The sequence below is a fragment of the Phyllobates terribilis genome, unplaced genomic scaffold (genome assembly GCF_046119375.1).
Source record: "Phyllobates terribilis strain yellow unplaced genomic scaffold, ASM4611937v1 Scaffold_12__6_contigs__length_324123572, whole genome shotgun sequence".
Classification (NCBI taxonomy): domain Eukaryota; kingdom Metazoa; phylum Chordata; class Amphibia; order Anura; family Dendrobatidae; genus Phyllobates; species Phyllobates terribilis.
The window spans coordinates 288,138,887-288,154,529 of NW_027362772.1; the positions used below are offsets into that span (position 1 = coordinate 288,138,887).

General features: G+C 46.9%; 1 protein-coding gene across 4 annotated transcripts in view; it reads right to left on the reverse strand.

Annotated features, from left to right (window-relative positions):
* The window catches only part of DIXDC1 (DIX domain containing 1), a 190,007-nt gene that overhangs the window by 122,984 nt on the left and 51,380 nt on the right, over positions 1-15,643 (reverse strand). For all 4 annotated transcript variants that reach the window (XM_073657127.1, XM_073657125.1, XM_073657126.1 and 1 more), the window contains 2 exons: positions 1,742-1,871; positions 566-691 (listed from right to left, as the gene is read on the reverse strand). In XM_073657127.1, coding sequence (XP_073513228.1) covers positions 566-641 — 76 coding nt within the window. In that variant the 5' untranslated portion in view covers positions 642-691; positions 1,742-1,871. The remainder of the gene's footprint in view (positions 1-565; positions 692-1,741; positions 1,872-15,643) is intronic.

The following is a 15,643-nucleotide window of genomic DNA, read 5'->3' on the forward strand; positions in this document are numbered from 1 at the left end:
CTTCCTTCCCTTCTTTCCTCTCCATCCTACCCTCCTTCCTCCCTTCTTGCCTTTTTTCCCTCCTTCCTTCCTTTCCCTTTCTTCCTCCCTTTTTTCCCCTGTAACTAGGTCTGCCGTATTAGCCTCAGTTACAGGGTGAATTCAGTCTCCTGACCTGATAAAATCCCGCTGCTACCTCTCCCTCCTTGCACCCGTCAATCACATAATCTTGGGGACAGTAGGAGGTCCTGTTAGCGCTTCCTGTACTGTGTACACAGCGCTCGTTCTGTGCTATATACAGGGATCAGAAAGGCAGTAATCTGGGCAGTCCGGCCATGTCTGACAGTGGCACCCTGCTGCTGCATCTGCACGACCTCCATTCAGCTGCCGGCTCTGCTATGATTTTCTAAAACATAATTGTGCAGACATATGTCGACCGTCCTGACATCCTAAGTCCACAAGCAGTTAAAGAGGACTTCCAGGATTTGTAAAAACTGAACCAAAAGCTAAAAATGGGTAAAAATCTATATATATAGCACATGATAAGACGGGGTAACGCTTGCCACAAGGCTGCAGTAATTCTCACCTTTGGCTGACGTTTGATGCATTCGGATCTTTTTAGATGCCACAAACTGCAAAACTTTCTCCACGTTGTCCTTCATCTCTTGTGTGCCGCTCGGCTTCCAGTGAATCTCGTTCAGTTTCTCACCAGCTATGGATGAGGGAAACAATAAATATTTTATGTACTGGAGAAATCTAATCGATCCGAATCTATATGCTGGACCCAAAAACCTTATCTGAAGGAGTCCTCTACTCTGGACAAAGCTTACTTGTTAGAAGAGACCTTCGATAATAAGCCGATCAAAAAGTGTCCTCCTAATGCAACCAGTGATCAGATGTGATCTGTGGGGGTTTACCTTCCCTGCAGCGCCACCACAGGGGAAACTAAGAATTACACAGTGTCCAATCACATCAATACATTGTCTGAGTAATACAGGTCCCCAAGGGACGCTATTTGGTCTAGAAATGAGGGTCCTGAACAGGAACCCCCCTCCAATAAGATATGATTCACTAATAGGGTTTTGCAGCTTACGTTTTCTCTGAAATGCATATTTCTTTACCGTTAACCATATCCCTACTGCAAGTACCTGATAACATATACCTTTTTCCTGTTAACTATATCCCTGTTGAAAGTAACTGACTGCATATATGTAATTGCTGTTAACCATATCCCTGCTGCAAGTACCTGATTGCATATGTCTGTGCTGTTAACCATATCCCTGCTGCAAGTACTTGATAACATATACGTCTCTGCTGTTAACCATATCACTGCTGCAAGTACCTGTTTGCATATATATATCTCTGCTTTTCACTATATACCTGCTTTTGTTTCTTGTTCAGCTTGCAGAACAAAGGGGTTGAGTAATAAAAGTAACTACCCTTATCACCCTCATATCACATGTCTGGCAGAGTCAGTAGTCCCCAGTACACGAGAGGGCCTTTCTTTCTTATGTATAGGGGGGGGCCTTTAAATGACACTCCCCTTTGTGAACACATGTTCCTTTGGCGGACCGCTATCTACAGTATATGGGTACGTATTTCACATTTTAGAGATGTGGTGGTGGTGAAATTTTGTGATGCACCACAATTCCGGAGTTCCACTTTACCCTTTTTTTTGTGTCTGCTAAATCGAAGGTCCGTGGATAGTTTCTAGATCGACCCCTGTATATGAGAATTATAATACCAAATATTTTGTACTCACCAACTATTTCTATCAGATGAGCCAACACCACCCCATCTCGCAGGTCTAGCCGCAGGTCCTGGACGGGATTGACCCCTGCCTTCTTCTTCAGCTGGGAGTTCACCCAGGCGACATAGGCCTGCAGCTGTTGCTGTAAGACGTAAAAATCAGAAATAGAGAATGGACATAGGATCCGATATAACACATAAGTGCATAATACTGCACACAGCATGCACTGTAATGCTAGAAATGAGACACTTGCACTGTCCCTCTTATTTGACATGGTCCAGAACTTGCTTACTGGGACGGGTGCGGGTCTGAAGCTCACTAATAGTTTATGAAACGTGTAACAGTATTCTGTAGGACATCCTTTATAAAACATAGTCGTTTTGCCAAAATTGCTTGTGGATGAGGTGTCATACCCACACCACAGAGAAAATCCACAGGGTAAAATGAGAGGCACGGCTGATCTGACATCTAAAGCTTTTATCACCTTTTGCAATTTGCCATAAATCCACAGCATTTCCGCACCAGAACCCTCCATCGTTTGATACAGAAATTTCCAAAACCGTATAGCAGGTCAATTTTAAAGCAGATATATTAAGCAACTTTTATTGCATTTTTTTGGGGTTAAGTGGGACGGCAACGGAAATTCATGTATATGTATGGAGGATGATGGGAAGGGTTAAACTAGAACATTCTCATCTGTAAAAAGGACAAGACTGGCACAAGTTCAGGTCCATGAGGAAAATGGCTCCTGTGCACAAGCGCATTGACTGACATTGGTCAGTTTGCAGTTTGCGTGTGGTGTGTTGTGTGTGTGCACCGGACACTGATGGCAAATACATTTAGATTCTCAGTGCAACATTTCAATAAACCGCAGGTCACAACGTATGCACTGAGGTCACCAATCAAGGACCTGCGGCGATTGTTCTGGCAGGGTAAATCCCCGGCCTCTGCGAGGTCGGATGAGTTTGTAGATGAGCAGGAGAATGGGAGATGCTGAGTCAGTCGGATGTCCGACATCCACATGACAATGAACCTTTGAGAATAACAGGAGAGTGAGGGCAGAAGAGATTCATTGTACGGTATGTATATACCACACACTTACACGCTAGGGAATATACAATCTGCCATGTCTGGGGCTGATATACGAATCCATGGCTCCCTCCATGTTACACTTTAATTTCAGAAAAAAAAACATCTTAGCTACAGAAGAAGCAGATTGGAGTTTCCTGTTTAACGCAAGTCATTCTGGTATCTCAAAAGGGATTATATCCACTCCTTGAAGCTGGCCATACCCATTAGACGTGTTACTCACCTGTCCCAGCTCCAGTGACGGGCTTTGCTCCTCTCTGCCTTGGCCAGCTCCCTATGGAACCAGTCCGTTCATTACAACCCACTGTGACTGTAACACAAATCTAATATATACTTACCTTGTAATGTCTTCACATCCGGTTCTGTCCAGATGTGTCCGGATCCCAGAATTCCAAGCGGCAGAAGTTCGCCGACTGCTATATTGGCACACATAAGTGATGGGTGCCTCAATATGGAAACCGCTGGTGGTACCAGCCTCTTGCGCGGTACCAACAGCGGAACACAGTTGCGCACACGCCGCCGCGGGGATCAGCAGAATGATTCACTGACCGCTGCCATCCTTGTACAGGAGGAGCGCATGCGCAGTTTTAATGTGACCGCCGCTATCTGCCTGCACAAAGATGGCAGCAGTCTGATTTACTGTGCGGGGAGACAGCTCAAAAGAGAGAACACATGAGGGAAGAAGACAGCACAGGGGTGGAGAGAGAGCAGGCAAGGGGGAGAGCACATGGGGTACACAGGTCAAAGAAGAGATCACATGGGAGGAGAAGACAGCAGAGGGGTGGAGAGAGACAGCAGACAAGGGGGAGAGCACATGGGGTAGACAGGTCAAAGAAGAGATCACATGGGAGGAGAAGACAGCAGATGGGGGAGAGAGAAAGCGCACAGGGGGGAGAGAGACAGAGCACAGGGGGAGAGACAGCTCAAACGGGATAGCACATGAGAGGAGAAGACAGCAGATGGGGGAGAGAGAAAGCGCACAGGGGGAGAGAGACAGAGCACAGGGAGAGAGACAGCTCAAACGGGACAGCATATGAGAGGAGAACACAGCACAGGAAGGAGAGAGACAGCAGACAAAGGGGGAGAGCACATGGAGTACACAGGTCAAAGAAGAGATCACATGGGAGGAGAAGACAGCAGAGGGGTGGAGAGAGACAGCAGACAAGGGGGAGAGCACATGGGGTACACAGGTCAAAGAAGAGATCACATGGGAGGAGAAGACAGCAGAGGGGTGGAGAGAGACAGCAGACAAGGGGGAGAGCACATGGGGTACACAGGTCAAAGAAGAGATCACATAAGAGGAGAAGACAGCAGAGGGGTGGAGAGAGACAGCAGACATGGGGGAGAGCACATGGGGTACACAGGTCAAAGAAGAGATCACATGAGAGGAGAAGACAGCAGATGGGGGAGAGAGAAAGCGCACAGGGGGGAGAGAGACAGAGCACAGGGGGAGAGACAGCTCAAACGGGACAGCACATGAGAGGAGAACACAGCACAGGAAGGAGAGAGACAGCAGACAAGGGGGATAGCACATGGGGTAGACAGGTCAAAGAAGAGAGCACAGACGGGAGAAGTCAGCACATGGGGGAAAGAGAGAGTGGATAGGTGGGTGAGCAAATGAGGGGGAGAGATTCTCAACGTTGCAAAGCCTGCCCCCATCGTGACATTACGGCCTCCATCTAGTATATCCATAAACTGTAGCTACACAAGCACCTAACTTCTACAGTATATCCTATATTCAGACCTGTGAATACAATCTCAGCTCTGCTGATCTAAACTACAGGTAACTAGCTCATTTCTGCTGTAAAGATACTTGATTGAATATATGTCTCTCCTGTTAACCATATCCCTCCTGCACATACCTGATAACATATACATGTATTCTGTTAACCATATCCCTGCTGCAAGTACCTGATAACATACACATCTATGCTGTTAACCATATCCCTGCTGCAAGTACCTGATTGTATACATGCCTTTGCTGTTTACCATATCCGTGTTGCAAGTACCTGACTGCATGTCTTTGCTATTAACCATATCCCTGCTTTAAGTACCTGATAACATATACGTCTGTGCTGTTAACCATATCCTTGTTGCAAGTAACAGATTGCATGTCTTTGCTGTTAACCATATCCCTTCTGTAAGTACCTGACCGCTTATGTCTCTACTTATAACAATATCCCTGCTGCAAGTACGATTGCATATATGTACCTGTAACATGTACCTGATAACATATGTCTCTGCCGTTAACCATAACCATGCTGCAATTACCTAATTGCATATATCTCTGCTGTTAACCATATCCCTGCTGCAAGTACCTGATAACATATATGTATGTGCTGTTAACCATATCCTTTCTGCAAGTACCTGATTGTATATATGTCTTTGCTGTTTACCATATCCGTGTTGCAAGTACCTGATAACATATATGTCTTTCCTGTTAACTATATCTCTGCTGAAAGTACCTGACTGCATATATATACATCTGCTGTTAACCATATTACTGCTGCAAGTACCTGATTGCATATATGTCTGTGCTGTTAACCATATCCCTGCTGCAAGTACCTCATTGAATATATGTCTATACTGTTAACCATATCCCTGCTGCAAGTACCTTATTACACATACGTCTCTGCTATTAACCATATCTATACTGCGAGGTCTGTTATTTCTGTATGTAACTGCTCTCCAGCAGCATCCTGTGCTTCTAACTTTGCTGGCCTTTCTGCTGTTCTGCATTGCCTACTGCTCTGATCCTCGTGCTGCCCTTTTCCAATGCATAATCGCCTCCGATCCCTGCTGCTTTCCTGATCATCTTAGAGTATCCACCTCACCAGGTGGGCCTATGACACGTGATGTTGTAATGGGACAGAGTGACCCAAGTGTCCATATAGTCCTAGAAAAATGTGTTCAATTTTCTCTTTCTGGCCGTAAGCGACTCACTTGCTATGAACTTCAATGAGAGTCACATGCGACTGTGTCTGGTTTTCTTTCCACAGTAACACGTCAGCACTACAATAGGCTAATAACAGCAAATGCAGACAAGTTGCACAATTGCTTTTTGAAGCACCAATTGTCTGACAATTGCTGTCTCGCCATGTAGCCCAGCCTAAAATTCCATAGTTATTTGTTGAGTCCCTCTCCCTCTGCCTGGGTCCCCCTCTGCCTCCTCTTTCAGCTGCGACATGCATGTGACTGCTGCAGCCAATCACCCAGTGATGGCAAGAGTATACGACCAAAACAGGTTCTGCAGAGATCAAGCTGTTGTACAAACATGTGACCGCTGCAGCCAATCAATGGCGTGCTGATCGTTTCCACACCCATTAGCATGCACTACAGCGGTATTCCCGTGTTAAGATATTCTTTCATAGGGGATGCCATAATTTTCATGACCCCGCACATCACAATCGCTATACAACAAAACACTTTAAAGAGCAACAGAGCTAAACCAGTGTCGCCAAAGCTTTATTCTATACATTGGTGGGGGGCGGACCCCCGTGATAAGCAAGTGATGGCATGTCCTACTGATACCGAATGCTAACATTAACTTTGTTGGGAAAACTGCCAAAAATAGCAATAGATTTTACTTGCAAATGACAGCGGCCATGGCATGACTAAAGCGACAGCCGCCCAGCATATGTTAACACTAACACACAGCCTCTGCCGTCATTGCAGCTGAGCGTGTGTTTACATGGGACAAGAGGGTCTGCGGCTCAGCTCCTGGGAAGAATGGCCCATCTGTGGCCGTCACACTGCAGACATTGTTTACCAGCCTCTCATTACCCGCGGCTGCTCTCCAGGCTTTGGCTCCATTTCAGATATCGAGCTGCCATGCAACAATTACTCAAGATAACAAATATAAAGCAAAGGGAAAATCAATAGGAGCAGGAGGACGACCTCCCCGGTAACCGCTTGGTATCCCAGCAATGGCAAGGAAAGAAATAGCAGGAGTCTGGGAGAGATGAATGGCATCGGGAGGTCACCAGGATGAAGTCCACCACTCCGTGTTTTGTGACCTTGAAGCCACTTTGTTTAGCTCCTCACGACTAGAGGACACGATGATCGTGGAGGGCGAGTTTAGGCTCTATGCAAACCATCAATAAAAGAGCCTTTCTGCTCCCGTAGTGAGATGGTCGCTGTTATTTGCTTAAATCAATAGTACAAGCAAATATAAGGAAGTCAGTAATGTACCTTATCAGAGAAATCTGCTTTTTTCTCCACTTATGAGCCACTTCTTCACCTCTTCCTGAACAACTGCAGTCTCTCTTGGTCAAAATAATATGGACTGCTGGCTCACTGAGGGATCAGATTACAGCTACCTATAGAAGTTTATAGTGCGGGAAGCAGAGAAGCACAGAGTGTGTTGCTGCTTTCCAGTAAGTGTTTATCTCATCTCAGAACCGGATCACAGCTACACTGCTCAATGCTGCGGTATAATGTACACCTGCCATTTTTGCACTGCTCAATGCTGCGGTATAATGTACACCTGCCATTTTTTACTATTCAATGCTGAATTCACAACTAAACTGCTCAGTAGTGCTCCATAATGTACTCCATGCTGCGGCTACTTTCTAGTAAATGTTTCACTCCAGCGCTGAATTCACAGCTACACTGCTCAGTAGTGCTCTATAATGTCCTTTATGCTGCTGCTACTGACTAGGAAGTGAACATTTCACTCCAATGCTGGACTCACAGTTACACTGCTCAGTACTGCTGTATAATGCCCTCCATGCTGCAGCTACTTTTTAGTAAATGTTTAATTCACTCCAATGCTGGATTCACAGCTACACTGCTCAGCGCTGCTGTATAATGTCCTCTATTTTGCTGCTTTTGAGCATGTGCTACATAGAGACAGGAGAGCAGGAATTCCTCAAGTCTGCGTGTGCTGTGTATGTGAGACACCATAATAACTTTTCTCCACCCACGGAAAATTAAAAATAGAGCCCACAGAGGGTAAAATTTCTGAAGAATTCAAATAATATAATGACCACAAATAGGGTTACGCCTCATGTACATGCACAACATCTTATTCTGAACAGTCATCCAAAAGGACATTGACTTTTATTTCTTTCCCCCAGTAGTGACAACAAAGCCTCCTGCTTCCTTTAGCAGTGCCTCCCTTTTAGCTGGCAACCATAGCACTGCCTCCTACTGTGCTAATTATCAAAAAAGGGCCTCCTCTTCCCCCTCTCCCAGTGGCAACAGCATTGACTCCACTTTCCCCCATTCATGAAAGCAGTGCCTTCCCTAAAAGTAGATCAAACCCCCCATGTACTCGCTATCAACAGTCCTTCTTGTTGCTACAAAAATCCATGCAAAAGGGACCTTCATATGAGCGGTAGAGGATGGAGGAAGGTCCAGTTTTGGAGTCTCAGTTCTACTTTTTTTTATTTTGCAAATTCGAGAGCCATTTTTTTCTATTTTAACCTCCCGGGTGGTGGTACCGAGCTGACGGACCAATGGACCTGGAACTAATTCTGAAGTCATATAATTTGGCTCTGGATGTGCACTGCTGAATGCTAATCTGGATTGATGGTATGGCGGTGTCACTTCTGGCCGACAGATATTTCTCCCGACTTTCCCCCATACATGATCATGCTCGGTTCGGCTGAGAATGCATTTACTTTCAATGTCCCCTTCTTGTCAGACGGCATGCTTCAAGGACACCGTATTTTCCATCTTGTGGATAAACTTGAACATTCCCCAGGGAAAACACGTCAACGAGCAAGAACGCTTCAGTGCACAAAACCTCCCTGCCGTGTCGAACCATGGGAAACTGGCATGGCTTCATCCAAGAAGCCACGCAACTCAATCAGCTCCGAGCAACGAGATCCAACCCTTTACCGGGGTGGAAGATGATATTCAATAGCTTCTTCTGCACGTTTGGCCAAGCACTGGTAGCACCAAGGGAGCGTGCCAATGGGCATGACAAGAAGAATGAATGTTCTGCGAGGAATGAATGCTCTGCCAGAGGGTCTTTTGTATATTATGTCACCATGTTGGCTAAACATTAGGTAAAGACTCACTTAATGGGGTCTTATCTTCTTATACGTTCTGGTATCTAGGGGGGCTATTATTAGGTGACAGAGTGCAGTAGAATGTGCCAGCCTAACGCCTCACAGTGTATAAAGAGGGGCGACCACACGGAAAAAGTGACCCCATGTATCTTGGAAATTAATCCCATGTCCTGTTTGTAGCGACAGCTGTTCTGCTAGAGTTAACAACTGAGATCAGAGGGGTCTCGTCTCTCCCTACACAACCAAAAGACAGCGGTGGTAGAAAAGTGTACTGCCACCATGTTTCCTGTTAGGTATGCTCTTTATTTGGGCAAACAGTAACAGTAACCAGCAGCAAGTAACCTGTGGACACTTTAGTAAAAGATATTACAATCCTCCACCTTTAAAAAGATGGTTTCTTCTAGAATACCCCTGGCTAGCCTGATGATTTGTTACTTGCCAAAAGTCCAGCTTCAAGATCACTGATGATCGTCTGCAGGGAAAATGTGCGATTACATGGCCTGGTTCGCCAGATGCTGCTACTTTCGAGGGCTAATGAAGAGGTATCCCGCCATTTATAAGCCCCAGGTGAACAATAGCATGCAGCGGATTGGCGTATATCATTGCTGGCCACACTTGTCATCGGGTTCAATGATGCACGTGACTGTTACATGAGCTGTAAACTGACAGCAACACAGGAAAGGAATTCATCAATCCCCCGATGTCTGCAAGCTGCGAGTCCACCACAGGTTTCATTCCTGACAAGGACATCTTCTTCTTCTTCTCCATATATGTTTTATTAAAAGGATAACAACAATTGATCTAGAACTCTGCAAGAGGTTTTCCCCTGTGGATAAGCGGCACTACAGATGGCTGGCAGCAGCTTATCTCCCTCCGCGTCCATTAAACTGTGCAAAAAAAAAAAACTTTTACAGTTTTTGGTTTCCAATAAGCTTCGGAAGGCGTTGGTGGGCCCAGAAGATTTATCAACTCTTCCTTGAAGCCAGAAGGTCGCTCCATTGTCCGGAAGCAGGAGAGTTGGCGAGTATTAATTAAAGGGACGTTATCATAAAAAAAAGTAGCAACGAACAGATTCACATCCAATCTTTTGTATTAAAGAGTCTAATGAGTGAGCGCAAATATCACAGGGAGGAGGAGGTGAGCTCTGACGTCACCTATTGTGAATGTTGGATTTGTTATCTACTGTATATAGAGGTATTATCAGTCATTGTATAGGAGGAGGAGGTGAGCTGTGACATCACCTATTGTGAATGGTGGATCCTGTGTTATCTACTGTATATAGAGGCGTTATCAGTCATTGTATAGGAGGGGGAGGAGGCGAGCTGTGACATCACCTATTGTGAACGGTGGATCCTGTGTTATCTAGTGTATATTGAGGTATTATCAGTCATTGTACAGGAGGAGGTGGAGGTGAGCTGTGACATCACCTATTGTGAATGGTGGATCCTGTGTTATCTACTGTATATAGAGGTGTTATCAGTCATTGTACAGGAGGAGGAGGAGGTGAGCTGTGACATCACCTATTGTGAATGGTGGATCCTGTGTTATCTACTGTATATAGAGGTGTTATCAGTCATTGTGGTGTTATCAGTCATTGTACAGGAGGAGGTGAGCTGTGACATCAGCTATTGTGAATGGTGGATCCTGTGTTATCTACTGTATATAGAGGCGTTATCAGTCATTGTACAGGAGGGGGAGGAGGCGAGCTGTGACATCACCTATTGTGAATGGTGGATCCTGTGTTATCTAGTGTATATAGAGGTGCTATCAGTCATTGTACAGGAGGAGGAGGTGAGCTGTGACATCACCTATTGTGAATGGTGGATCCTGTGTTATCTACTGTATATAGAGGTGTTATCAGTCATTGTACAGGAGGAGGAGGTGAGCTGTGACGTCACCTATTGTGAATGGTGGATCCTGTGTTATCTACTGTATATAAAGGTGTTATCAGTCATTATACAGGAGGAGGAGGTGAGCTGTGACATCACCTATTGTGAATGATGGATCCTGTGTTATCTACTGTATATAGAGGTGATATCAGTCATTGTACAGGAGGAGGATAGGGTGAGCTGTGACATCAACTATTGTGAATGGTAGATCCTGTGTTATCTACTGTATATAGAGGTGCTATCAGTCATTGTACAGGAGGAGGTGAGCTGTGACATCACCTATTGTGAATGATGGATCCTGTGTTATCTACTGTATATAGAGGTGTTATCAGTTATTGTACAGGAGGAGGAGGAGGTGAGCTGTGACATCACCTATTGTGAATGGTAGATCCTGTGTTATCTACTGTATATAGAGGTGTTATCAGTCATTGTACAGGAGGGGGAGCAGGTGAGCTATGATATCTATTGTGAATGGTGGATCCTGTGTAATCTACTGTATATAGAGGTGTTATCAGTCATTCTACAGAAGGAGGAGGTGAGCTGTGACATCACCTATTGTGAATGGTAGATCCTGTGTTATCTACTGTATATAGAGGTGTTATCAGTTATTGTACAGGAGGGGAAGGAGGTGAGCTGTGACACCTATTGTGAATGGTGGATCCTATTATCGGATGTGAATAGAGGTGTTACCATTCATTGTAATCCTGCCTCTGCTGATAAGGAAACTGCTGAAAACTCATGAAAAAGCAGGAAGTTAGATTCTAAAAGAGTCCCAGTGGCCAATGTGAAAAGTGAAAGTTGATTCAATTTTTTTTTTTTAAATAAAGATCGTGATTAAAAAAAAAGACATTGCCAAATAAAAAAAAAATACATGTAACATGAAAAATCATTTTCTGCTGATAGGTTCTCATTTAAGGCCACGGCCCCACTATCAGTATTCGGTCAGTATTCTGTCAGTATTTTTTCTCAGGAGTGGGAGCCAAAACCAGATGAGGAACAATCAGAGAAAAGGTATAATAGAAACAAGTCACCAATTCTGCATTTATCACCCACTCCTGGTTTTGGCTCCCACTCTTGAGAAAAAATACTGACTGAATACTGATAGTGGGGCCGAGGCCTTATAGAGGTTGTTGGTTCAATGCAGCAACTATTGTCTTCTGCAAGGTCCCAATATGAGATGTAGACAATGTGCAGCCGGTGTGTCTGTTTTCACAGTGAAAATGGTTGATTCAGACATTCAGTCATCCAGAAGAGGAGCCTCGTTACAGTCGCTGTGTTGCCTCGTTACAGTCGCTGTGTTGCCTCGTTACAGTCGCTGTGTTGCCTCGTTACAGTCGCTGTGTTGCCTCGTTACAGTCGCTGTGTTGCCTCGTTACAGTCGCTGTGTTGCCTCGTTACAGTCGCTGTGTTGCCTCGTTACAGTCGCTGTGTTGCCTCGTTACAGTCGCTGTGTTGCCTCGTTACAGTCCCTGTGTTGCCTCGTTACAGTCGCTGTGTTGCCTCGTTACAGTCGCTGTGTTGCCTCGTTACAGTCGCTGTGTTGCCTCGTTACAGTCGCTGTGTTGCCTCGTTACAGTCGCTGTGTTGCCTCGTTACAGTCGCTGTGTTGCCTCGTTACAGTCGCTGTGTTGCCTCGTTACAGTCGCTGTGTTGCCTCGTTACAGTCGCTGTGTTGCTTCGTTACAGTCGCTGTGTTCGCTCCAGAGAAGTGCGGCACATGAATGTTTTAGCAGTCGGCTGGACGGGCCGCACTTCCCCCACCTGCTCTCCCACAGTAGGACGGTGAATGAGATGCACAGAGCGGGGGGCATACGGGATCAGTACGACAATGCTATGAAGAGCACTACATATCTACAAAGCCGCAGCTCCCGGTGGATCCCTTTAAATGATTTCTGATTTTAATGATATTCGGAAATAGCATAAAGCATGAACAAATGCAACATAAAGCCGCCTAATCGTACGGCCGGCCATTATCTGCACATTAATGCGATGAGTGACTGGAAATCCGCCAGATGTAAAGACCCAGAAAAAGAAAGGGACGTCAGAAAGGAACGTCCGCAGAGCGAATGGCTAGGACAAAAATATTTCCGGAATCAAAGACGTCCCCGTAAGAAAACCTAATGCAACAATAAAAGGAAATAAGTCCAAGTATATACATATAAAATAATCACTCCGCTGACACTCATATACAGAATCTCTACCCACTCCCCCATATACAGGACCCCCGGCCCACAGCTATCTTTCCCCACTCCTCCATATACAGGACCCCGTGGCCCACAGCTATCTCTCCCCACTCCCCCATATACAGGACCCCACGGCCCACAGCTATCTCACCTCACTCCCCCGTATACAGGACCCCTCGGCCCACAGCTATCTCTCCCTACTCCTCCGTATACAGGACCCTGCGGCCCACAGCTATCTCTCCTCACTCCCCAATATACAGGACCCCACGGCCCACAGCTATCTCACCTCACTCCCCCGTATACAGGACCCCTCGGCCCACAGCTATCTCACCTCACTCCCAAGTATACAGGACCCCTTGGACCACAGCTATCTCTCCCTACTCCTCCGTATACAGGACCCCGCGGCCCACAGCTATCTCTCCCCACTCCCCCATATATAGGACCCCACGGCCCACAGCTATCTCCCCTCACTCCCTCATATACAGGACCCCACGGCCTACAGCTATCTCACCTCACTCCCCCCGTATACAGGACCCCTCGGCCCACAGCTAGCTCTCCCTACTCCAACGTACATAGGACCCCTCGGCCAACAGCTATCTCTCCCCACTCCCCCATATACAGAACCACATGGCCCACAGCTATCTCACACCACTCCCCCATATATAGGACCCCTCGGCCCACAGCTATTCCTCCCTACTCGCCCGTATATAGGACCCCTCAGCCCACAGCTATCTCTCCCTATTCCAACGTACACAGGACCCCTCAGCCCACAGCTATCTCTCCCTACTCCCACGTATACAGGACTCCACGGCCCACAGCTATTTCTCCCCACTCCCTCATATACAGAACCCCACACGGCCCACAGCTATCTCACACCACTCCCCCGTATATAGGACCCCTCGGCCCACAGCTATCCCTCCCTACTCCCCCGTATATTGGACCTCTCAGCCCACAGCTATCTCTCCCTACTCCAATGTACACAGGACCCCACAGCCCACAGCTATTTCTCCCCACTCCCTCGTATATGGGACCCCTCGGCCCACAGCTATCTTTTCCTACTCCCCCGTATATAGGACCCCTCAGCCCACAGCTATCTCTCCCTACTCCCCTGTATATAGGACCCTTCAGCCCACAACTATCTCTCCCTACTACCCCATACACAGGACCCCTCAGCCCACAGCTATCTCTCCCTATTCCCCCGTATATAGGACCCCTCAGCCCACAGCTATCTCTCCCTACTACCCCATACACAGGACCCCACGGCCCACAGCTATTTCTCCCCACTTCCCCATAAACAGGACCCCACACGGCCCACAGCGATCTCTCTCTACTCCAAGGTACACAGGACCCCACAGCCCACAGCTATCTCTCCTTACTCCAACGTACACAGGACCCCACAGCCCACAGCTATCTCTCCTTACTCCAACGTACACAGGACCCCTCGGCCCGCAGCCATCTCTCCCTACTCCCCTGTAAATAGGACCCCACAGCACAGCTTTCTTAGACCACTCCCCCGTATATAGGACCCCTCAGCCCACAGCTATCTCTCCCTACTCCCCCGTATATAGGACCCCCTCAGCCCTCAGCTATCTCTTCCTACTCCCCTGTATATAGGACCCCTCAGCCCACAGCTAATTCTCCATACAACCCCGTACACAGGACCCCACAGTCCACAACTATTTTACCCCTTTCCCCCATATAAAGGACCCCTCAGCCCACAGCGATCTCTCCCCACTCCCCCGTATACAGGACCGCTCAGCCCACAGCTATCTCTCCCCACTCCCCCGTACACAGGTCCCCTTGGCCCACAGCTATCTCTCCTCACCATACACAGGAGAGCCTCTGACAGGTATTATATTATAGAGCAGGAGAAGCTGATCAGATCAATGTACATTTCTATGGGAAAACTTGCATTTTATTCATTGAAATCACTGCTGTTTGTAGGTATAGGAGTCCAGTGGGCGGAGCTACAATGATTGACAGTCTTCCCTGTATGACTGTGCATGTTGACATAGCTGTCAATCACAACTAGGACCCATCACAGGACTCATATTGTCACGGGTGTGTCAGATGTGACAGACAGTCGCCTTGCAGTTGGTTGCAGGAGATCTCTTTGGCATTATAGACACCTTCTTAGATCTGTCTCACTCTAGGACCCAGCGGCTACCACCCTCCAGCTAATTGACACCCAGGCCTGGATGTTTAAATACTTCCTGTTTGCTATAGGGAGGTGCCGGTGATATTCACATGACCCTCTGTGAAGGCTTGGAGCAAGTGCAGTTCTTACTTCCTCTTTGGTGCTAAGAGGTCGTGTGTGTAATCTCTCTGAAGTCGGCTCAAGCTAAGTTACTTCCCCCGTGTCAGTCTCCCCTTGCTGTCTTTAGTTGTTAGTGGGGACTGGCTAGTGCTCATCCCCCCTTTCCTAGCCAGGACCTAGCTCTAGGGAGATACAGGGCTTTAGGTTCCTGATCGGCGATTGGTGAGAAACCAATATATGGAAGGTAGGGTAGGCAGGGTGATATCAGATCAGCCTAGGAGGTCTCCACCCCCTCTTTCCCTAGTGTCTGGGCTCCCTTTCCCTTAACCCTTGGTGTTGCGCTTTGTCTTTCACATACATGACAGGTCCTCTTAACATTTGGGTTCGGGGTTTGACCTTGTCGTATAACTCTGCAGATGTCGCGGTCCTCCTGCCGCTCAGGATGAACTCAGTGATATACAGTACAGACCAAAAGTTTG